Source organism: Vanellus vanellus (genome assembly GCF_965231255.1).
Source record: "Vanellus vanellus genome assembly, chromosome: 11".
NCBI classification, from domain to species: Eukaryota; Metazoa; Chordata; class Aves; order Charadriiformes; family Charadriidae; genus Vanellus; species Vanellus vanellus.
In genome coordinates this window covers 1,822,714-1,845,073 of record NC_138916.1, presented here as the reverse complement: position 1 = coordinate 1,845,073, position 22,360 = coordinate 1,822,714, and the positions used below count along the sequence as shown (strand labels likewise).

Here is a 22,360-nt window from a genome sequence, read left to right as displayed (position 1 = left end):
TCCTGTTTGCTGACTGCACTTCTCCATCTCAGGGCTGTTTCTTCTAGAGCAAACTGGGTCTAGCCTGCTCCCGTTCCCTAAAGCGTAGCTAAATTTGGAAGCCAGCAAGCGAGGCGAGTGTCTGTCTTGCTGACCCAGTCTGTGCCGCTGGGTCTGTGTTGCAGTGTGAGCGGCAGCTCTGGGTGCCAGCAGGGCAGCCTGGCTCCGGCCAGCTCTGCGGACACTACTGTGTGGCTCCTCTGCAGGACCTGTGGCTAAAGCCAAGGCTGAGCTGCTCCTTGCTCTGCTGTGGCCTTGACCCCCATGTTGGGGTGGGCATGAAGGACACAGTTGGCTTGATGTGGAGTTGATTTTTTTTTTTTTTTCCTATGTTCCATCTTGGAGAATCAGGATCTCAAGCAGGGGTGCTTTAAGTGGCTGCAGCACCCCAGGCTCTGATGATGGCAGGCGGTGTGGGGTAGTGGGGTTTAGTGCTGGTCTTGTTTGTGAAGGTCAGGTCTTCCCCAGCACAGCCTTAGCGTGGGCGGCTGTGCCGCAGCAGCACACGGCTGGATCCGCAGAGCGGCTGGCACTCTAAGCTGCGCAGTGTCTCGCATCCCTGCTGTTCCATTAATCCGTGCTTTTACTCCTTCTGCCTTGGGAGAGGCATGTTAAACCTGTGAGCAGTGGGGTCTGCAGCCAGCTGAGCCCACACCCTGGTCAGGCTGCCCTGGGAGCTGGTCTGTGGAGATCAAGAGCCAGCTGGTTGCCTGCAGAGTTCATGGGTGCTGCTGGCAAGCCTTGCCTGCTGCAGGCAGAGCCCAAAGCAAAACATGAGGCTCTTCCCAGAGTGGTTGATGCTCCCTTGGGGTGGCAGCTGTCCTTGAGGCTCTGCAGGTGAGGGGTAGCTGTTGGCTTTGTGGTCTGCAGTGTGTCTTCTGCTTAGTGATACTCACTGCTGATAAGTTGGCTTGGGCTTTGGCGGGAAATGGCTGTAGGGACGTGCCTTTCCCAGGGAAACTGGGATCCCATCAGGCTGCTGGGACAGGTGAGGTGGCTGCTTTCCTGCCTCTGCCGGACCTCAGAGGGTCTTGGGAGAGGAGATCACCAAGAGTCCCTTCTGCTGTGGGTGAGGGAAGGGCCCCAGGGCAATGCAGGATCTCCAGTATTATTACATGCTCCTACTTAGAATCTGGGTTTTAATGTGGAATTTCTCTTGCAGTCAAGCCTCCGCATCTCCCCACCTCTGCCCTTCCTGCCCCTCAGTGGGGTGTCAAGAGACCCCCTAAAGATGGGAGTGGGGTCCCGGCTGGATCAAGATCAAGCTGCCCTGGCTGCAGTCACTTCCTCCCCAGCCAGTGCATCGAAAAGATGGCCTGGAGCATCTGCGTGGCCTTCCTGGGATCTCCTGGACTCTCCAGAAGACCCCTTCAGTATCGAAAGAGAAGCCAGGCTTCACAGGCAAGCAGCAGGTAAGTTGGATGATGGGTCTCACAGGCTTCAGTGCATGGTGATGGCCCTGTGCTTCTGGGAGGGCATGTAGGTGGGCTCTGTGCAGATGATGTGGCTGGGCAAGAGTTTGCATCAGATCTTACCTTTTTCCGTGGAGAAGCCTTATGTTGGGTCTAATTGCTGGCAGAAAACCAGGCAGGATGTATGGGCAGCTGCCTGTCGCTGCTGCAGCTCTGCTGAGCTGTGGAATATGGGGATCCACTTGGAGACCTGTGGAAGATAGGGAAGGGAATGGTCCTGTACTGAGTGTTGCTTATGCTTGTCCCAGCTGTGAATGAAGCAACCTGCACCTGGAGCGGGCAGCTGCCTCCCCGAAACTACAAGAACCCCATCTACTCCTGCAAAGTGTTCCTGGGAGGAGTCCCATGGGACATTACGGAAGGTGAGCAGCCCCTGGCCCTGCACTGAGGCCTTGGATTTTTGACATCAGGAGGGTGTAGGATAGAGCTTTTTGGGGGGGGACGCTGACCTGTCTCTTTCTGTCTGTAGCTGGACTGATCAACACCTTCCGTGTTTTTGGCTCACTGAGTGTGGAGTGGCCTGGTAAGGATGGCAAACACCCACGCTGCCCTCCCAAAGGTAATATGCCTAAAGGTAATAGTGACATGGTAGGGTTACTTTTTTCCCATGCTATGTTACAGCACGGATGCTGGGATGGTACGGCTGCATGCTGGTGACTGGATGGTACAGAGCACCCTAGGGTAAATTTCCCACTCTCACATGGGTCAGCACCAGGGTTGCACAGCACTGTCACCTCAAACCTGGCGTCCCCACCTGTCCCTAGGAGGGCTGGGCAGGAGCATGGGGTGGGGGGAAACTGCTCTCTGGTGCTTCCGGAGTCCCACGTGGGGCTGTCTTGTGGTGGGCGATAGCTGCTAGTCCCCACTGCCAGTGCCAGCACCCCAAGTACGCACACCCTTGGCATAAGGCGCACACAGTGAATCCCAGTGTGTGTCTGCAGCAAGCTGGCAGGCTGTGGGGACTGGTGAGCCGAGCAGCCCCGGGGCATAATGCTATCTGAAGGAGCTGGGCTGATGTGTTGTGTAAGCAGTAACGAGTTATGGGGTAAGGAGTGACTACTTTGTAGGCTGGGTGGTGCCTAATGTGAGGTACAGAGTGCTGGCACTGATGGAAGTGACTTTAAAACCCTGAACTTAAGTTTCTGGGCCAAGACATCCTAAATGTAAAGCCAAGTCTGTTTTCCTGCAGATCACGCTGTGACCAGGTGGGTGGTGCCCACTTGTCATGTCTAGATGTGGCTTTGTGCATGGGGGACAGTGGCCCACATGGCACTGGATGTGGGTAAACCTGTCCCCCACGGCCAGGCAGCCTTGTGCTGTGCTGAATTTGGGCTCTTCCCCAGCTTTGCTGGGCTCTGTGCATCACAGGTGGATCTCGTATGTACAGTCTGCTGGGACAGGTGCTGCAAATCTCTGCCCTCCCCTAGAAGGCCTTGGGGACAGCAAGAGAAATGCAGTGCAGATACTTTTGGTGGCATCTGAGAGTGATTTTGGGGATGTCTGCAAACTGGGATGATCTGTTTCTCCTCTGCTACGGTTCTAACAACTGTTTCTTTCCTTTCGCCTCTAAAGGATATGTCTACCTGGTGTTTGAGTCAGAGAAATCTGTGCGTTCTCTGCTCCAGGCGTGCTCCCAGGACCTGCTGAGCCCTGATGGGCTCAGTGAATACTACTTCAAAATGTCCAGCCGCAGGATGCGCTGCAAAGAGGTGAGCGGACCCATGAGAGCAGCCCTACAGGTGACAACAGGGGATGCTGATGAGGTCCTTGGAGGCAAGGGGGTGCACAGTGTTAACTCTGCTCCAGGAAAGCAGGGCTGAAGCAGAGCAGTAGAAGTCAAACTGGCTCTTGGCCATCTTTAATGGATGTGTTCCTGCAGTAGGGCTGGACACAAGCAAGGAGGGAAGTGTCAGATTGGTGTTTGTGTCCTTTGCAACAGCTTCTGTCAGGAATTGTGACCTGGAGCTCCTGGATCTGTGGGAGACCCTGACTTCCCGAAGCTGAGCTGCTTTGGTTACCTGGAGTGGAGCACAGGAACGGGGATTCTACTGCATCGTGCTTTGTTCAACATAATACCTTTGCTTGTGGAGACAGACTTTGATCCCTTTGGTACTTTATTAGATCTCGTCTGCTTGCAGAATGAATGGCTTTCATGCTCACCACAGGCAGATACTCTGGATCCACAGCTGTAACTGTAGCTGCTCCCAGCACAGCCTTTGGCTGACCTGAGCTGTGGAGCCTCTTGGAGGCTCAGGTTGGCCTTCCAGTAAAGGAGGACCTTAGCTATAGATCAGGTACAACTGTGTGACTTTGGAGTTAAAGAATTGAGATTCAGCTCTTATCTAGACAGGTGCAGACTAATTGCACTCCAGACAGCTCTCCTGGTGTCTGGCTTTTGGCAGCACTTTCATGCATGGTGATTTAGCTCTGGCAGAAGTTTCTCCTCTTCAGAGCCCTATATCAGCTGTCTAGCAGATGGAAGCTCCTGTCAAAATTGGCAGTGGGTGGGTTGTTTCATCGATCTCTTCCAATAACGGTCTTCTGTGCAAGGAGACATCTGACTGGGCTGTAAACATAGGTGCCAGCGGTTGGTAAAATCTACTCGTGCATGGATTGCTTCCTGGCTGCCAGCCCCAAGGGACCAGTGTTTTGGATTCCAGTTTGGCTGGAAGCAGAGCAGTGTAGCAGTTGGTTTTGTTCCCTTGAACAGGCCTGTGGGCTCTCCTGAGGCATCTGGAGCAAGGCTGGAGCTCCACAGCTGTAGAGCCTCAGACACAGACCCTGAGTAGCAACAGGTTGGGGGTAAAAGCTGAGGATCTGGGATGGCTTCTGTCAGCCGAGGACACTGTGGAGACAGCACAGCCTGTGGCTTTGCAGGCCCTTGGCTGACCTGACCTGTATGTGTGTGGTTTCAGGTGCAGGTGATCCCATGGGTGCTGGCAGACAGCAACTTTGTGCGCAGTCCGTCACAGCGGCTTGATCCCAGCAAGACAGTGTTTGTTGGGGCTCTGCATGGGATGCTGAATGCGGAGGCCCTGGCAGCCATCATGTATGACCTGTTTGGAGGGGTGGTCTATGCTGGCATTGACACGGACAAGCACAAGTATCCCATTGGTAAGTGTCACCCCCACAGCATGCTCAGAGGAGGCCGCAGCAGTGCCCCTGGCTTGGTTCCTCAGTGGGGAAAGACTGGCCGGGGCACCTTGGGGAAGGCTGGCAGAGCTGACATGCCTGGGAACTGGAAGGTCCTAGATCATTCCAGAGCAGCTCAAGGTTTTTAATATCTCTGTAGGCATTGCTGAAGGGTTTCATGCCTGTGTTTGGGGCTCTTAATGGTCATTAGATGCTGCTTTAGCTACTCTTCCATCCCCAGAGCTGAGATTGTGGGTCTTACCCTGGCTCCTGCTGCCTGTCAGGGCAAACTGGAACCCACTGGCTGCTGGCCCTTCCTGCTGGAGAGGTGCTAGCTGTTGGGCAGCAGGAACAGGGCAGGGCTGTGGGCAGCTCAGCTGAACCAGCACTGGTGGGCCGGGTCCTGTCCCCACTCTCCTGGTTTGGCTCCCCTTCAGGGTGCTGTTGCTTTGGGTTTCTAAGGCAGCTGGTAGCACAAGTGGAGAGGCTTCCCAGAGCCTCCTGACTGGGTCTACTGGAGGATGGCATGTCTACCTTTTGCTCAGGGCATCAACCTGCCTAGGGCCAGAGGTGCTGGGCATGAGTGTGACTCTTGGACAGCACTCCTCTCCTTTGGGGCTGAAACCACAAACTCCTGCAGGCAGGAAGGAGGCTCAGCTGCTGCCTCTGCTCATGAGGAAGGCTGCTGCCCCAAACCATGACCTCTGGGTCAGGTAGACCCACTGTGCTCTTGCACGTGGAAAGTATGAAGCCTCTCGGGTCCCACCTCCCAGATGAGGCTGTGTTTGAGATGGGCAGGTCATGCCCTGCTGAGACAGCCTCCGAAATGGGAGTTGAGCACTTGCAACTTGTGTCACAGGAGCTGAAACATGTCCCAACAGTGTCCCTTGTACCTCCCTGGTGGCCACAGGGGACAGCACTGAGTTTACTAGTCTGTATGGAAGAACTCTACAGCTGAGCATGAGGTCCAGCTTTCCAGGCTCAGGCTGCGGCAAGTCAAGTACTTAAGATGGGACCCCAAATTTCCTGTGTGTTGCCAGGCAGGAACAACATCAGAGTTTGGTAGTGCAGAGCTGTCTGCTGCTGGTCACCATCCTTGGACAGCTTTTAGGCTTTTCTGGTCAAGGCTTGGTGCCCAAGGCCTGCATTTAGGACATGCTTGTGTTGCTGAAGTGGCTTTGGGGGGACAGCCCTAAAGGGATGGAAGTATGAGACTTTAAGCAAATTCTTAGTATGACCATATATAAGGTCTTGCACACCAAACTGCCCTGTGCTGGTATTGTCCTAGAGCGTGACCTTAAAATCTCCTGTGACTTCATGCAGACCCCAGGTTGCTCTGGCTCCCAACAGCAGACTGGCACTTCCACCCTTGGAAGTTGTCTTGGAAGAGTTACAGCAACGTGAACTCCATTTTAATAACTAAACTCTACCCTAATTTTGTTTTGAGTTGATTGAAGCATCTCCTGTGCTTGCTTGTCTGCTGCCCCTGGCTTGACAGAAGGCTCCCCAAGGGAAGACCACTGTGTATAACCTGCCTTGTGCTGAATCATCTAGAGTAGAGGGCGATGCTGCTGGAGTCACGTAGTGCAAGAAATCAGTGTCTGATCATAGTTTTGAGGAGCTGCCTTTGAGACCAGCCGATCTGGGTTGGCAGAGAAAGCTGTTGCTTGGACAGCTTTTGGGGATTCACGCTAGGAGGTGGAATTGAGCCTTTTAGAAGAGGAAGGATCCCCCTGAGCGCAGCCACAATCCCTGTAGACAGTGTAGCCCTGACCTCCAGCCTGTGTCCTGTGTGATGCTACAGGCAGGGAGTTAGAAATGGGTTCTGGGTAACACTTCGTGCTGTGGCTGTCAGTGGTGAGCTGAGCTCCAGCAATCTGCCACCATGCAGGACAGTCTTGCGACAGACAAATCTCCCCTGTACACCGAAGAGGGGGGGAAACTCGTAGGTAAGCACAGATACGTTTTCTTGGAGCTTAACAAAACTTGGCTGGAAGCGCGTGGTGCGGGAACGCTGCTGACTGGCAATGAAGCTGCAAAATGCAAGTCTCCAGGATGAGTGGGAGGCTCAAAAATAAAAGCTGCTGAGCTGTCTCGGCACCAGCTTATTTCAGGTGCAGGCGTGGAGCCCGCTGCTGCGCTGCCCTCAGCAGTGCCCTGGCAGCCTCCCTCCCTCTGCCCGGCCGCTGCTGGTTCTGGGAGCGCTGCCACCCATAAGCTCACATCTTAACCAGCCTGGAGGTGTCCATGGAAAAGCCTTTCTGCTCTCAGCTGCCTGCCGTGCTTTTGTTACCGCCTGGGGAAGGAAGGAGGCAGGCAGAGCCGTGAGGCCTTGGATACAATCTCCTTGCAAAAGCTGCTTCCCTGCCTGCACTGGGGACTTGCTCTCAGCCTCCCCCGGTTCCTGCTGGAGGTGCCGGCTCGGTCTAACACTTGTGGTCGGGCTTCTTCCAGGGTCTGGCCGTGTCACCTTTAACAACCAGCGCAGCTATCTGAAGGCGGTCACTGCTGCGTTTGTGGAAATCAAAACTACCAAGTTTACTAAAAAGGTGAGTGGAGCTGATGGGGCGGCCTGGGGGGTTGAATCCATGTGTGGATGGGTGGTAGTGCCAGGAGCACCGCACCCCGTGTATCCTGCCCTGTATCCCTGTGGAAGCAGAAGGCGGTGGTGAACTGCTGCTCTGCCAGCCGTGAGGGGTGCTGCTGATGGATTTGGGGTGGGTCTGTGCTGGTGGGTCTGCCCAGGCATTGGGCAGTTGCCCCTGGAACTGCACTGTGCTCACTGCCTGCTTCTCCTGCAGGTTCAGATTGACCCGTACCTGGAGGACTCCATGTGCCAAGTCTGCAGCACCCAGCCTGGCCCTTTCTTCTGCAGAGACCAGGTAAGGCTTTCTCCTGCTGGCTGTGCTCGGCTCCTGGCTGCTGCACTCGGGAATTCCTCAAGGAGGGGCAGTCTCCGTGGCATTGGCTGTAGTGTCTGGGGTTGCCCGTTGTCCCTTGCCAAGTGGGGAGGATGAAGTGTTCCTGCAAGAACCTCGGGTGGACCATTGTTTTGGAGGAGGTACAGCCCTCCTGAGAGGAGCTCCAGTGCTGGCCAGGAGGCAAAGGCAGCTTTGCCTCAAGCTGGGAATGCCGCGGCTCCACTGGTGCTGTGCCAGAGTGCCAAGGCCTGCCGTGGGCAGCAGGGAGGCTGCGGCTCTGCAAGCTGTGACAAGCTGGAAGCGCTGTCACCCTGCAGTTGGTCCTGGGGCTGCCTGAAATGCAGGGGACTCTGTCTGACCTCTGCTCGCTGAGGGCAAAGGAATCTCGGCCAGGGTCTGGCAGCTTCCTGCAGCGCCTGGGTGGGAGATGAGCAGCACTGTGCTCCGCTCTGCTGGGAGTGATGGCACCGGGAGTGCTGTCAGCGCCCGACTGCTGCCCCTTGGCCCTGCCCAGGTGTTGGGCAGAGGTGCTGCAGCCCCCAGGAGGCTGCTTCCAGCCAGTGCCCACATCCGGATTGTTGATTTCTTTGTTGTTTTTTTTTCCAAACCTTTTTAAAAGTGGCCATGCTGGAAGCTCAGCACAATGTGTCCTCTGGTAGCATTGCCGAAATTCCCTCCCTCCCGCTCCAAAGAACCACTGTGCTGGCCCGGGCTGCAAAACCCAGGGAGGGAGGGAGTGGATGCTGCTTCGCTGCCAGGCCGGTGTCTGGTTTTTTGCCTTGCCTGGAAAACCCCCCTGCCCCATGGCGTTGCCCCTCTGCTCTCCCCGCAGATCTGCTTTAAGTACTTCTGTCGCTCCTGCTGGCACTGGCAGCACTCCATGGAGGTCCTGCGTCACCACCGCCCGCTGATGCGCAACCAGAAGAACAGAGACTCCAGCTAAAGCGGCCGCCGCAGCTCCGGGGGGAGCTGCCGCGGGCGCAGGAAGAAAAAGTCCTTTTTGTCAACCTGCCAAGTTGGGAGAGCGCACGAGCGTGCCTGCTGGTGCCAGACCCAGGCTGGGAATGCGCTTCCTGAGGACTAATGGGGAGAGAAAAAAAAAAAAAAAAAACAACAACAAAACAACAAAAATCTTACATTCACGTTTGCACTTGCTGGTCTTTTTGTTTCTGCACTAATGCACAGTGAATTTTGTCGGGTTTTGTTTTTTTTGGGGGGGCGGGTGGGGAATTTTTTTTTTTTTTTGAGGGGGAGGGGGAGCGCCCCTCAAGCAATTCTGCAGTTCCCAGACTTTGGTTCCTAGTTTGCTGATGAGAAGCAAAAAAAAAAAAAAAGAAAAAAAACAAAAAAAAAATAATAAATAAGGGCCACGTGTTGAGAAGGTGTTTATGCAGATGCCTTCACCTCGGTTTTTTATTTATTAAAGGCGCTTTTTTACATTCCTTGCAATACTGATGGTAATAATGCAGGTCTCATTGGCTCCATTTTTTTGCAGTTGCCATACAGTGCCTTTCCATTCATTTAACCCCCACCTGAACGGCATAAACTGGATGTTCAGCTGGCGTTTTTTACTGTAACAACAAGGAGACTTTTTGCTCTTCATTTAAACCAAATCATATTTCATATTTTACGCTCAAGGGTTTTTACCAGTTCCTTTTTACACTCTTAAACAGTTTTTAAGTCGTTTGAAACAAGAGATTTTTTTCTTTCCTGGCAGCTTTTAACATTATTGCAATTTTGTGTCTGGGGGCTGCTGGTGGAAAGTTGTAAATCGAGGGGTTTGCAACAGAACAGGACAGGCTTTTTCTTTTTGTGGTTTTTTTTTTTCCTTTTTTTGGATTTGAAACTGGACCGGATAAACGATCTCTGAGCTGCTGTATATAGTTTTAAAATAGTTTGTTGCACTTTTTTAAGTTGCACTTAAGGGGGGTTGATAGAGGTTTTTAATCACATGAAGTCACAGGACTTAACTTTTTTTTTTCCTTTTGTAACTAGCTAAAAAAGGGCTGCGTTTCGGTGGACGGATGAAGGTTCCTGGGAGCCCTTTCTCTTAGAGGGGACAAGTACTTTTTTCCTTTCCTTTGCGAAATGTATGGAGCAACGGTGCAGTCAACTGAAATGCTGCTGCTGGGATTTGAGAACTTTAATTATTATTATTATTATTACTTTGTTGGTTGTTTGTTTGGGGTTTTTTTTTTTACTTTCCCCTCTATTGGAAGCTGTGTGCCAAAGAACCAGTGTCATAATTTCTCCCTCTTATATATATTTTTTTTCCCCTCTTTCTTGGTTGTTTGTTTTTGTTTTTTTTTTTTCTTTTTTTTTTTTCCCTGCTGAGCTGATGTTGCATTGTTGCATATCCCAGCTGCTCTTTGTGGGGTTTTGTGAAGCTGTGTGTGAAGTCTCTACCTCATTGTAGTATATGCAGGCAAGACTGCACTCTCCTACAGACGCGTGGAGTAAGCTGTGGTGTAGTTTTTGGCACATAATAAACACGTTGCAGCAAAAAAAAACCCAACGCTCTTGTGCTCCTTCTTGTGCCTCCTGTGGGATCTCTACTGGGAGAAGTGGACTTGGGGAAGGTGGGGATTGCTGTAGGTGAGACACGAGGAGCAGGGTCTTCCATTAAAATCTGGCCAGGGACATCAACACAAACAACAAAAAAAAATCTATTTATAAATATATCAGTGAGAAAAAGACTAGGGAAGATATGGGCCCTCTCCAGAAGGAAACAGAAGAACTGGTCACCCAGGACAGAGACAAAGCTGAGGTACTCTGACTTTTTTGCCTCAGTCTTCACTGGCAAAGCCTGAGGCTGTGCTACTCATGATACAGAAGGGAAAGGTGAGGACTGGGAAAATGAAGAACCGCCCACTGTAGGTGAAGATTGAGTATGAGACCACCTAAGGAACCTGGAGGTGTGCAAGTCTGAGACCTGATGAGATACATCTGTGGGTCCTGAGGGAACTGGCAGATCGGGTTGCTAAGCCACTAGCCATCATAGTTGAGAAGTCATGGTGGTCTGGCAAGGTTCCTGCCACCTGGAAAAGGGGAAACATAAACCCCTATTTTCAAAAAGAGAAATAAGGAAGACCTGGGGAACTACAGGCCCATCAGTCTCACCTCTGTGCCTGGCAAGATCATGGAGCAGATCCTCCTGGAAACGCTGCTAAGGCACATGGAACAAGAGGAGGTAATTGGTAGCAGCCAGCATGGCTTCACCAAGGGCAAATCATGTCTGACAAATTTGGTGGCTTTTTATAAGAGGGTTACAGCAGTAGCAGACAAGGGAGGAGCAACCACTGTCATCTACCTGGACCTGTGCAAAGCATTTGACTCTGTCCCACACAATATCCTGGTCTCTAAATTGGAGAGACGTGGATTTGACAGATGGACCACTCGGTGGATAAAGAACTGGCTAGACGGTCGCACTCAAAGAGTTGCAGTCAACAGCTTGATGTCCAAGTGGAGACCAGTGACAGGTGGTGTTCCTCAGGGGTCGGTACTGGGACCGGTGCTGTTCAGCATCTTTGTTGGTGGCACGGACAGTGGGATGGAGTGCACCCTCAGCAAGTGTGCTGATGATACCAAGCTGTGTGGTGAGGTAGACACGCTGGAGGGGATGGATGCCATCTTGGACAGGCTGGAGAGTTTGGCCCATGCCAACCTCATGAAGTTCACCAAGGCCAAGTGCAAGGTCCTACACCTGGGTTGGGGCAATCCCAAGCACAAATCCAGGCTGGGTGGAGAATGGATGGAGATCAGCCCTGAGGAGAAGGACCTGGGGGTGCCAATGGATGAGAAGCTCAACATGAGCACTGTGCGATCGCAGCCCAGAAGGCTAACCGTACCCTGGGCTGCATCAGAAGTGTGGCCAGCAGGTCAAAGGAGGGGATTCTGCCCCTCTACTCTGCTCTGGTGAGACCCCACCTGGAATACTGCACCCAGCTCTGGAGCCCCCAACATAGGAAAGACATGGACCTGTTGGAGCGGGGCCAGAGGAGGCCACGGAGATGCTGCGAGGGCTGGAGCACCTCTGCTGGGAGGACAGGCTGAGAGAGTTGCGGGGGCTTGGCCTGGAGAAGAGAAGGCTCCGGGGACACCTTACAGTGGCCTTCCAGTCCCTAAAAAGGCTCCAGGAGAGCTGGGGAGGGACTTTTTACGAGGGCATGTAGGGAATGGCTTCAAACTGGAAGAGGGGAGATTTAGATGAGATATTAGGAAGAAATGTTTCCCTGTGGGGGCGGTGAGCCCCTGGCACAGGTTGCCCCGAGAAGCTGTGGCTGCCCCATCCCTGGAGGTGTTCAAGGCCAGGTTGGACGGGGCTTGGAGCAACCTGGGCTGGTGGGGGTGTCCCTGCCCAGGGCAGGGGGGTGGAACTGGATGGTCTTTAAGGTTCCTTCCAGACGAAAACATTCTGTGATTCTAAAAGTGCCCGGTGGCCGCTTGTTACAAAGTTACTGCTCACCCAGCTCTGCTCGCCCGGGGCCGGACCCACCTGGACTTTGGTAGCCCGGGGCCAGCGCTGGACGCCGTCCCCAGCCAGCCCCTGGTGGCCGCCGTGCCGGCGGGCGCTGGGACCTGGGGGAGCGCCGGGACCCGCCAGGCCCCGCCCCGCCCCTCCCGCAGCCGCCGTCCTCCGCGCCGCCAGGGGGCGCTGTGGGCGCCGCGGGCTCCCGGCGGCCCCGCGCGCCTCCCGCCATCCTTTGCTCTCTTTCCGCGGCCGCCGCCGACATGGTGGGTCCCATCCGCCGCCATCCGCCGCCATCCGCCGCCGGGGCCGCTCCGCCCGGGGCGCCGAGCGGCTGCGGGGAGCCGGGGGGAGGCGAGGAGGCGCGGGGGAGGCGGGGAGCGGGGCTGGGATGAGGGCCGGCCGGCCTGAGGGGCCGCGGGCCGGGGGAGGCCGGGCTCGGGGAGCCGGCGGGGCCTGACCGGTGTTTGCCGCCCGCACCTCCGCCCAGGGACGCGTCCGGACGAAGACGGTGAAGAAGGCCGCCCGGGTGATCATCGAGAAGTACTACACCCGCCTGGGGAACGACTTCCACACCAACAAGCGGGTGTGCGAGGAGATCGCCATCATCCCCAGCAAGAAGCTGCGCAACAAGATCGCGGGGTGAGGGGCGGACGCGGGTGGGGGGGGGGACACACACGCGGGTGGGGGGGACACACAGGGGTCGGGGGGACACGGGTGGGGGCGGCCGCCGCACACCTGCATTCGAAAGTGATCGCGGCCTCGCCCGTGGCCCGGTCATCGATAGTGCAGGGAGAGGAACGCCGAGAGCTTTCCCGTGTTTGGGGGGGGACCGTCCCCTCCCTCCCAAACCCTGTTGCTGTCGGACACTTCGCCCTCCCTGACGTGCTGCGGAGGTGGTGGGACATCGTCGGGGGTGGTGGTGGGACAGCGCCGGGGGTGGTGGCTCGACATCACCACGCTTGGTGGTGGGACATCCCAACACTGGGCTTGGTGACAGGACGTTGCTGGGGTTGGTGGTGGGACAACGCCAGGGTTGCAGGTGGGGGCTCTTTTCCTCAGCCACGTGTGATTTTGGGAGCGTGAGAGTGGAGAAAGGAGACTTGGGCTGTGGGAGCGCAGGGAAGCCCTGGATGGTCCTGTGTGTCCCCCGCAGGTATGTCACCCACCTGATGAAGCGTATTCAGAGGGGACCCGTCCGAGGCATCTCCATCAAACTGCAGGAGGAGGAGAGGGAGAGGAGGGACAACTACGTCCCCGAGGTGAGGCTCTGGCTGCGCTCGAGTGCCTGTTTTTGTGTCCGTCCTGCCTCAAGGCGTCTTCCATACCGGTGGCCCCAAATTTCTTTGATACGAAACCTCAGCCAGGAGGAGCTGAGGAGGGTTTGGGTCGCGGAGGGCTGAGGTGGATTTTAGCCATGCATCAGGGCGCTTCCTCCAAAACCGCTGCCTGGGGTGGGAGGAGCAGCTGACTTCTTGCGTTTCGACTCTGCTGCCGGTCGGCAGGTAATACACCTCCTCAACTTTCCTAACTTAAAAGGAGGGGAAAAAAACAACTCAACGGGATGCGGGAGGATATTTCAGAGTGGCATAAAACCTGCTGTACAGCAGATGTCGCTGAAGAGAGGGAATGGGTGAAGCCACCTCTCCTCTTGAACCTGCATTCGCAAGGGGTTGAGATGTCACCCCTGATCTCCCTGGAGCTAGTGGTGCAGGAAGAGGAGCTCCGAAAGCATTTCCCATGTTGGGTGGGTTCGATCCCATCCCTCCCAAACCCTGTAGCCTTCAAGGCACGGTGCGTCCCGCCCCTCTTCCAAGCTTCCGGTAGAGCTGCTGGTTTCTGTGCTGTCACCTCAGCTCTCCCAAACCGTTGGTGCTGGGGTTTGGTTACGTGGAACGTTATTTTAGCGATGATCTGGGAGGAACAAGTAGGATGTCATGGAAGCTTCAGCAGTGCAGTAAGGTGGGTTGGCGCTGTCCCCCCCTATCTGGAGATCTGCCTCGGGAGTGACCTCCCTGCTTTTCCACCTTGGTTTCGTAGCCCAGGGTGAGGTGACACAGCTCCATGTGAGGGACCAGGGCTCAGTTTCACTCCCTCGCTCCCAACAGCTAGAAATGAGGTGTGAAACTCTGGCAGATCCTCTCACAGGTGCCTCAGCGCCCCAGGTTTTAGGTGTCAGCATGGTGCTGACCTGCACGGCTGGTGCCGGGGCTTGGAGGAACTGGCTGGGGAGGAGATTGTCCATGTGTTTTACATAGTGACCTTCCAGTTGAGTTTTGAAGGCAGGATAAGGTGGTGCTGGTGGGAGAGGTCACCCCTGCAGGGACCCTGAGCAAGGAAGGAGCCTCTGTGCTGTAGCTGTTGGTGCAGTGATACCTGAACAGGCATCATTCAGGGGTTCTTCCAAAAACGCTGGTGTGATGAAGCCTCTTGGGGAAGGAAGCCTGTGGAAATGGAGGTTTGGGGTCCGGAGAGGGTTGGAGGAGGTTGCTCTGGGTTTGAAGAGCAGGAGACTTCAGGTCCTGGAGTGGCACAGCCCAGGTGGTCACTCGGCATTGCTGTCTGGCACCGCGGTGGTCGGGCTCTGGCCTTGGGGACTTGTGTTATGAGATGAATGTGAGTGTTGGTGGTGACGACTGGGACTGGTGCAGTTGTGGACCCAACGCCATCTCCTCTTGGCAGCCTTGGCATGGAGCTGATTAGGCCTCAGGTTTCCAAAGTCTTGCCATAAAACAGGCTCTTCCTCTGTGAGGCCTCTCTGCTGCCCGGTGGCTTCTCACACTGTTTTGGCAGGAGAGCTGGACTCTGTAGGGGGCCTCCTGGCTTGTTCTGTCACCAGAGCCATTCCCCACGACAGGCAGAGAGATCTCATTTGTGTGGGAACAAGATCTGGGCAGCACTGGTTGGGGGGCACTGGGGGTAGGATCCGGTCCCTTCCAGCAGCCCCCTTGTGGTGGGACGTGACTGGAGTGGGTGTGTGGGGACACCCCGGTGGCTGCGGGGCCTCGTCAAACCGGGTCTATCTCTCCTCAGGTCTCTGCCCTCGACCAGGAGATCATCGAAGTGGACCCAGACACCAAGGAAATGCTGAAGCTCCTGGTGAGTGGCCCCAGCTGTCCCCCTGCCCAGGATAACCCTGCCAGGGTGGTGGCATGTCCCCAGCAGTGCTCCCGCTGCCCTGAGGGGCTTGATGGTGTCAGCTGAAGGCTTTGACGCTCTGGTCACAGGGCGGGTGCTGATGCGAGGGCCCCCTCCTCAGCTCTCACTGGGTGGAGGTGAATGTGGGTTTGCCCCCCAAAAGACCAAATTCCACCCACCGAGGAGCTGATCTCCATAGCGGGTTGGTCGTCTCCCCTTCTTTCTGGAGACATGAATCCACCCTTCATGCTACCACAGCACCTTCACACTCCTCCCAGGAGGAATCTGCCTCCACCCTTGGCAGGGTTGGGTGCGGATGGTGGGCAGGGCGGTGTGACCCACCCCAATCCTGTGCTGTTTTCCAGGACTTTGGCAGCCTGTCCAACCTGCAGGTGACGCAGCCCACGGTGGGGATGAACTTCAAAACGCCCCGAGGAGCGCTCTGAGTTGGTCGCTGTATGTCACTTTTCCAATAAACATGGGGAAACCATCTCAGCCTGCCTGGTCTTTGGAAGCCTGCGTCCCCCCGGGATGAGGAGGGAGGGCTGGTTCCTCAGGGCGCTGCAGCCCAAATACAGGTGTCCAGGGCTTCAGAGGGTGAGGAGGACTCGACACCTTCACATGTCCTGGCATCTATTTGGGTTCTTTCCTTGGCTGTTTAGGGTGTGAGGTGCAAAGCTGTTATTTTACAGGCTTTCCTGTGGTACAGAGCCAGGAGAAGACAACGGTGGTGGCTCCTTGGAGCTTGCCAGAGCTCCTCACCCTTGCCGCTTCCCGGTTTTGCCTGTGCCAGAATAAAAGTTGCTTTTTATAACCGCGTTGGTCGCTTTTAAGTGCTTAAATGAAAGGAAGAAGCCTTGTCAGTGGTTTTATTTGTATGAGGGGAGGAAAGTGGGCTGAGCAGAGCGCTGCGTCAGGGTGGAAGCTCCCCTGTGGAGATGGACCCTGGTGAGGCTTCTGGTGTCCTTCCTCCCCTCAGCGAGACGCTCCATCCAACGATTTTCCCCAGGCTGCAACAAGCATGGAAGAGTTTGGGGGTTCACCCCCCAAAACTCTGTCCTGATGCGCAGAGCAGAGGCGCTGCTTGGAGGCAGAGGAGACCTACAGGTGTCCCTCCACCTCGGCTGTTGGCATCACCCAGCGCCGTGACCTGTGGGCAGGGCTCCTGGGCGAGCGTCCCAGAGTTCTCCATCCATGCCTTGCATGACCAGCTCCAGCATGATGTGGGGTTTTCTTAGGGGAAGTCTGGGTGCGCTCAGCACCGCTGCAAACCCACGGAGGTCCCCATGTGCCTGGGAGATCCTGTCCTGTCCTGTTCTGCCAGCCCCACCACAGTGCCGGCTCCCACTGGTGAGTGTGTACCACAGGCGGGTGCAGCTGTGCCGTGGTGTGACCTCCCTGTGTCCCGACAAGGAAAACTCCTGTTCGCAGCCACATCTTAACCCCCCCCCGCGGGTACAAATCAAAAGGCAAAGGATTTGCATTTTGGGGAGAAATGTCTATATTTGGAATTTCTTTTAAATAGTTAAAGAAGAAAATGTTTACAGAGAGTGTAGCCAGGTATTTAAATACACATTGAAGGTGCTGAGCTGCAATCAGGATAAAGCCAAGTGGGATAATTTATAAATCCCTCGTGTATCGCAGAGACTTAATTCAGAATTTGTGGCCCGATACCCCCAATCTCTTCGCTGTTTAACTTAAAACATGGGGAGAAGGCAGACTGACAGTTAAAATAACCATCGACCTGCAGAAGGGAGCGAGCACGGGCGCAGCCGAGCATCTAACCACGGGGTTGAATTTCCAAACACGACCAATGCGAACAGCCACCCGTAACTTACAATTTTCTCTTCATCCGAGCCTTCACATCAGAGTAAATGTTAATTTCGTTCTCAACCCAATACGCCACGTAGCCCGAGGTGCCGGGAATGAAATCGCGGAGCTCTCCGACGTATTTCTTCATGTCGCGAGCAGAGGTGTAGCCTACGAAGGGAAAGAAAGCGCGCGTCTCACCGGGGGGAGCTGCCCTCTTCTCTGACGCAAGGAGGGCGATGGAAAACGCAGAGCGCGGAGGGGAAGGGAGCGATCCCGGTCGCACACTCAGCCTTTCCGCTGCTGTAAGCGCCATGAGGACGCAAGGAGCGCGTGGGGCATCCCTGCCTTATCCGCAGTCATTTTGAGGCATGTTTTACACTCCTTAAAAAATCTACCAACGACAAATGTTACCTGTGACCATGTTATTCAGAGGGTATTGCTGGAGGGCACGGTATGGAAATTCCCCCTGGGCTCTGGAGCCTGTTTCTTCTTCGCTGCTGTATCAGGGGCGGGGAAAAATGTGTGCGTTATTCCCTATGCGTTGGGGATCTCTTGAAATTTGGGGGGTGGGGGAGGGTGCATCCAAATCCTACCACCGAAGGCAGGAAAGTACCTTTCGGCCAGGTCTAGCAGATCCTCCTCTGCTTCTTCCTCACAGCCTTTTCTCGCCACCTCTGGTTCGTCCGTCAGATTTTGATCAGGCTGAGAGTATCAACACAGAGTTGAGTTAAAATTATGCCCTGGGTACCCCACAAAACACTAGAGACCAAGTCTGAGATAGCGGTATTGTCAGGACTTGTGATTTCGGGCCAAATTTAGAATACAATTTTAAATCTAATCACGTTTTCGCTTCAAAAGTACTGAGAAGTTGCTTTGAGAAGAGAGCGGGCAACGTCTCGGAGCTACACGGGGCAGGAAAACGTTGCATGGAAGAGCTGAGCTCAGACCTCGGCGATTGGCATTCCCGGAAGGACGTGCTGGGGAGACTGGACATCTGTCTGAGTGAGGGAGGAAATCCCTCCTGCGCATCCCGCACTCAATCCAGTGCTGCCCCTCCCCTGGGATGTCACCCTGGGAGGGACACACAGCGCAGCAAAACCAAGAATATTTGATCTCGTATTCGGGCTGAGGGTCTGGGATGAAACCCAGGCTTCCTGGAGTTCATACAACCAATTTTTTTCTTAAGCTACGCCTCCTGTAGGATGTATTTCTCATCTTACCTGTTCTGCAAGGGAATCGTCCGCCTGCTCCCAAATAAAACTACCGATTTGCCTTCTGATTTCTGCCACGAATGAAAAAAATAAATGACCGAGAGAGTATCAAATAATGAGACCGGGTGGCAGTCGCTGGAGCTCACTGCACAGCGCTGCGCACTAACACAATATAAAAGATGGCACTTTAGTTCCTCTCTCCCTGGGGAGGAAGAATCACTCCCAGCAGAAGGAAATTCCCTTAGAGCAGAAGTAACTTGAGGTTCTGGTTTGCACCCCCAAAAGGCTGTGCTCACAAGGGAGCAAAACCCTGATGGTTTGTTGGTTTTTTTGGTTTTTTTTTTTTTTTTTTTTGTCCCCTCACGTTCTTGCAGGCAGGCTGGTGGCAGGATGAAGTGGCCCAGAACCACTGGTGGCTTCTCCGCCGCACCGGTGCTTGCCCACGCAGAGAGGTAACGGGAGTGAAAGACAGTAGCTCTGCCCTCCAAGTAATCGAGGCTCTCATGTATTCTGGAAGAGAAAAAGACAGTCGGTTTCCAAAGGTAAACCTGGAAAAAAAAAAAAAAAGTTTAGAGGGATATTGTCGTTAAAACTGACCTGCTCCAATATTTTTGCCAAAAGCACCTAATTTTCTATAATTTTCTAACTTTGAGACTCTACCAGCAACATCCCATTACAGTCCCAGCTGCTGGCACCTCCTGAGAGTAGCCTGGAGGAAAGACACCGAGGACCAGGTAAACACATATTTTTAAGGATTCTGCTCTTGAGATGACACCAGTTCTTCAGGGAGGGGGGGGAAATGGGATTTTTATTTATTTATTCTTAAGCCCGCTGGTCCCTCCTCAGGCTCACAGCGCAGTCCCCAGACAGCAGCGGCACTACAGCTGAGCGAGGAAGGGTGGGTGGAGGATGCTCAAGCACTCACCGTCCTCCTTAGAGAGGAATTAAATATTGTTTACCCGTTTCAAGGGTATGGATAATTATTATATTTTTCCCAAGAAATAATCTGAATATATACATTAAGTATATATATTGTATATATAATTATATATAATTCCCCCGAGGGAGCAATGCAATACCAGCAGGATACTGTGGCGGAAGGAAGGTCATTACTCCAGTTTTCGTGGGAATCCCCTTCCGCAGCTGGAGTGGGTGGCTGAAGGATGACAAAAATCTAAGCCGGTTTTAAGCAATCGTGCGTTAAAAGAAGCTGCTTAGTCCAGCCTGGCAAAGCCAGCACTGTGAGAAACCATTGCAGGTCCCTTTCACATAAATACGTTTACATGATATTGAATATATATAAATACTCACTGGCTGGAGGAAGACCCTGAATAGCCTTTCCTTATATTGTACAAATTTTCTTGAGCGCTCTGATTTTTTTATATTAAGCAAGCAGAAGGATAATAGCAATTCAGCCCTTTTCCAGCCATTTTTATCCCCACGCTTGCTTTCAGAGTGAACTCGTGCTGACTTTTTTGCACCTGTTTTTTTCGGGGATGGTGTCACCTCTATTTTAGCTTTCCAGTAGATCAATTCAAAAGTAGTGAGGAAACCAGCGCAATTAGTTTAATTTACATCGGAGTTAAGCCAGCCTAACACGTGGATGGTTTTTGCAGCCGTTCTGTTTTGTCCAGGTGCGGTTTAGCATGGGTGTGAGTTTTTAGACCCCATTTTAAAAACACCAGCCTGACTTTTCAAGGATGTTGGCACCCATTAAATAGTTTACATTAAATACATTAAACCCATTGTCTACACCTTCATCGATCTTGGCTCTCTACAGCCATTGTGTGGAGAGGGCTCAACGTGAGTGTGAAGTGGCACCACAGGCATCTCCCAAGCAAGGAGATGGGGGTGACACGGATGGGGGGACACGGGTAGGGGGACACAGCTGGAGGACACAGCCCACCTGCGGGTGTCCGGGTGGGCAGCATCGCTGCTGAAGAGGTAGTCGGCGTCCTGCCGGTGAGCAAGCACCCCACCGCCGGCCGCTGCGAGGGCAAGAGGGGGTGAGGATGGAGGTGGACACCCTAATGGGTCCCCACCTTGGGGTGGCGTGGGATGGGGACAGCTGCCCGGGCTGGTTGTGGGGCAGCAGGGCCAGGCCCCGAAGTGGGAGCTGTGATGCCCCACCCCGCCCATGGCTGTGGGTCTCCCCCTGCCCCATGGAGGGCTCTTCTGGCCTTTTCTTCAGTGTGGGGACACTGTGCCCTGCCCTGGCACCTGGGGGGGACCTGCCAAACCCATGCTCTGCCCTGCTGTGGAGGAGCTCAGCCCTGCTCTGTCCCACTGATGGGTGATGGGGCCGTGTACCCAACAAGGGGTGATGGGCCCATGTTGCCATTGCTCTGCCCCACCGAGGGGTGACAGGACCATGTCCCCGCTGCTCAGCCCCACTGAGGGGACCACGGTCCCATTGCTCTGCCCCACTGAGGGGTGACAGGGCCATGTCCCCACTGAGGGGTGACAGCCCCATGCCGCCATTGCGCAGCCCCACCGAGGGGTGACAGGAGGGGGCCGTGTCCCCACCCCCCCACCCAGCCCCACCGAGGCCGTGTGTCAGCTCCGTGCCCCGATGCCTTATCCCCGGGGCGCCGCCGGGACCCCCTCACCCCACAGCTGCCGCGGGCCCGGGCTGACGCTCTGCGAGAACCAGGCGCTGCGGCCGCCGAACATCGCGGCGGCGGCGGCGGGGGAAGGAGGAGGAGGAGGAGGAGGAGGAGCCCTGAGGGGCGGTGGCGGCGGGAGGAGGCTGTGGGGAGGCGGGAAGACGCTGAGGGGCGGCGGCGGGAAGAGGCTGTGGGGAGGCGGGAAGACGCTGAGGGGCGGCGGGCGCTGAGGGGCGGCAGTGGCGGGAAGACGCTGAGGGGCGGCACGGTGGCCATGGCCATTTCCAGGGCTGGCCGCTCCCCTGCCATGTCGTCCAGGCACCAGCCGGTGAAGCCGTACAGGTTTCCGAGCGGCCAAAACGAGGCCCTCGCTGGCACCTGCCTGCCTGCGGCTGAGCGCCCCAAAAATGGCTGCGGGTGACCCACAGACACGCCAGGAGCGGGGCTGACCCGGGGGGTGTGGACGCTTGGCCTCCTCTAGAAACCTTCCACGGCTCTGACCAACTTGCGTCACCCCTGGAAAGGGGATGGGATGAGATGAAGGAATGGAGGAGACGGCAGCCATGGCTGTGGCCAGGAGAAGGCAGATGGGCTTGGTCCTCTCTGCTCCTGCCGTTGCCCTGCACCATCTCCTGAATCCCTTCCAGCTTCTGCAGGAAAAGCCTTCACACTATGGCCTCCTTTGCTGCCCAGTACCAACTCCTTCCCTCTCTTCCATGGGAGGGGAACGCACTCCCCTGGAGATGCTCTGTATTCATTGTCTCTGTAGGTGGTGGCAAAAGAGGAGGCAATGAGAAGACAACAGTGTCTCCTTGCCCGGATTTCATGCCGTCTGCTGGATCGGAGCCCAGAGCTGCCTGATGGACCCCATCCCCTTCAGACGGTGCGTGCTTTGTGCTGCAGAGAGAACAATCCATCCTGCCAGGCAGCGTTTGATCACCAAACCTGGTGAATACGGGGCGAGTCCAGCCCAGCAGAACATGCAGGTGAGACACAGCCACATAAGGGCTCAATCTGGTCTCCTCCACACTTGGGTTTTCTGCTCATCCCAGGAGTAAGATTGACTAGTGCACATAACTAAGCAAAGCTTAGGTATATGCCCCAAAAGTTCAAGCTAGGTGTCAGTAGTACGGAAAAGTGATACAGAAACCCCATGTCTTTGATTCTTACTCATTTTTAATCCAGTTTTTACACAAGCTGAAGAATTATTTCTGCTTGCACTCACCTTCCCACAAAGGGCTTGGTAAAGCTGTCATATTAAAGGAGGAAAAGATAAGGAGAGGTGTTAGGCCACATTTAACTGCTGCGTGGTGCAGGTAAGCCCAGCTTAATTGAGCTGAAATGGGCCAACCAGTGTCAAGCAGCCGGGGCTGGCCTGGGGCTGTGCAGCCTTCCTCTTGCAGACACCGCATGAATGTTTTGGCGGAAACACACTGTGGATATCTGCCTTTACCCACCTCGCTGTGGTTTGCTTGCTGGAGATTTGCTTGCTGGAGAGAGAGCAGAGGGCAAATGCACGCCCACAGGGCTGGAGTGGTGGCAGCAGACCCGGGACTGGATG

General features: G+C 54.9%; 3 protein-coding genes across 5 annotated transcripts in view; 2 read left to right on the top strand and 1 right to left on the bottom strand.

The window, feature by feature from the left end:
• Positions 1–8,507, top strand: part of CPEB1 (cytoplasmic polyadenylation element binding protein 1) — a gene marked incomplete at both ends in the record, with an annotated part of 35,393 nt that extends 26,886 nt beyond the window's left edge. The window contains 8 exons of one of the 3 annotated variants that reach the window (XM_082488975.1): positions 1,202–1,451; positions 1,760–1,873; positions 1,981–2,085; positions 3,084–3,220; positions 4,427–4,625; positions 7,098–7,192; positions 7,445–7,525; positions 8,397–8,507. In XM_082488975.1, the coding sequence (XP_082345101.1) occupies positions 1,202–1,451; positions 1,760–1,873; positions 1,981–2,085; positions 3,084–3,220; positions 4,427–4,625; positions 7,098–7,192; positions 7,445–7,525; positions 8,397–8,507 (1,092 nt within the window). The remainder of the gene's footprint in view (positions 1–1,201; positions 1,452–1,759; positions 1,874–1,980; positions 2,086–3,083; positions 3,221–4,426; positions 4,626–7,097; positions 7,193–7,444; positions 7,526–8,396) is intronic. The other 2 variants (XM_082488976.1, XM_082488977.1) reach the window with 2 other exon arrangements.
• Positions 8,508–12,229: 3,722 nt separating this feature from the next.
• On the top strand, positions 12,230–15,660 carry RPS17 (ribosomal protein S17). The gene is made up of 5 exons (XM_082489023.1): positions 12,230–12,298; positions 12,523–12,674; positions 13,189–13,294; positions 15,066–15,131; positions 15,536–15,660. Exons 1-5 carry the CDS (start codon positions 12,296–12,298, stop codon positions 15,614–15,616), a joined length of 408 nt encoding a protein of 135 aa, XP_082345149.1. The 5' UTR covers positions 12,230–12,295; the 3' UTR covers positions 15,617–15,660.
• A 1,344-nt stretch (positions 15,661–17,004) lies between these two features.
• TERB2 (telomere repeat binding bouquet formation protein 2) lies at positions 17,005–20,866 on the bottom strand (the record flags this gene model as incomplete). The annotated part of the gene is made up of 7 exons (XM_082488925.1): positions 17,005–17,150; positions 17,394–17,479; positions 17,596–17,684; positions 18,203–18,264; positions 18,558–18,703; positions 20,100–20,181; positions 20,803–20,866. The coding sequence occupies 7 exons, from the start codon at positions 20,864–20,866 to the stop codon at positions 17,005–17,007; spliced, it is 675 nt and encodes a 224-aa protein (XP_082345051.1).
• Positions 20,867–22,360: the final 1,494 nt, after the last annotated feature.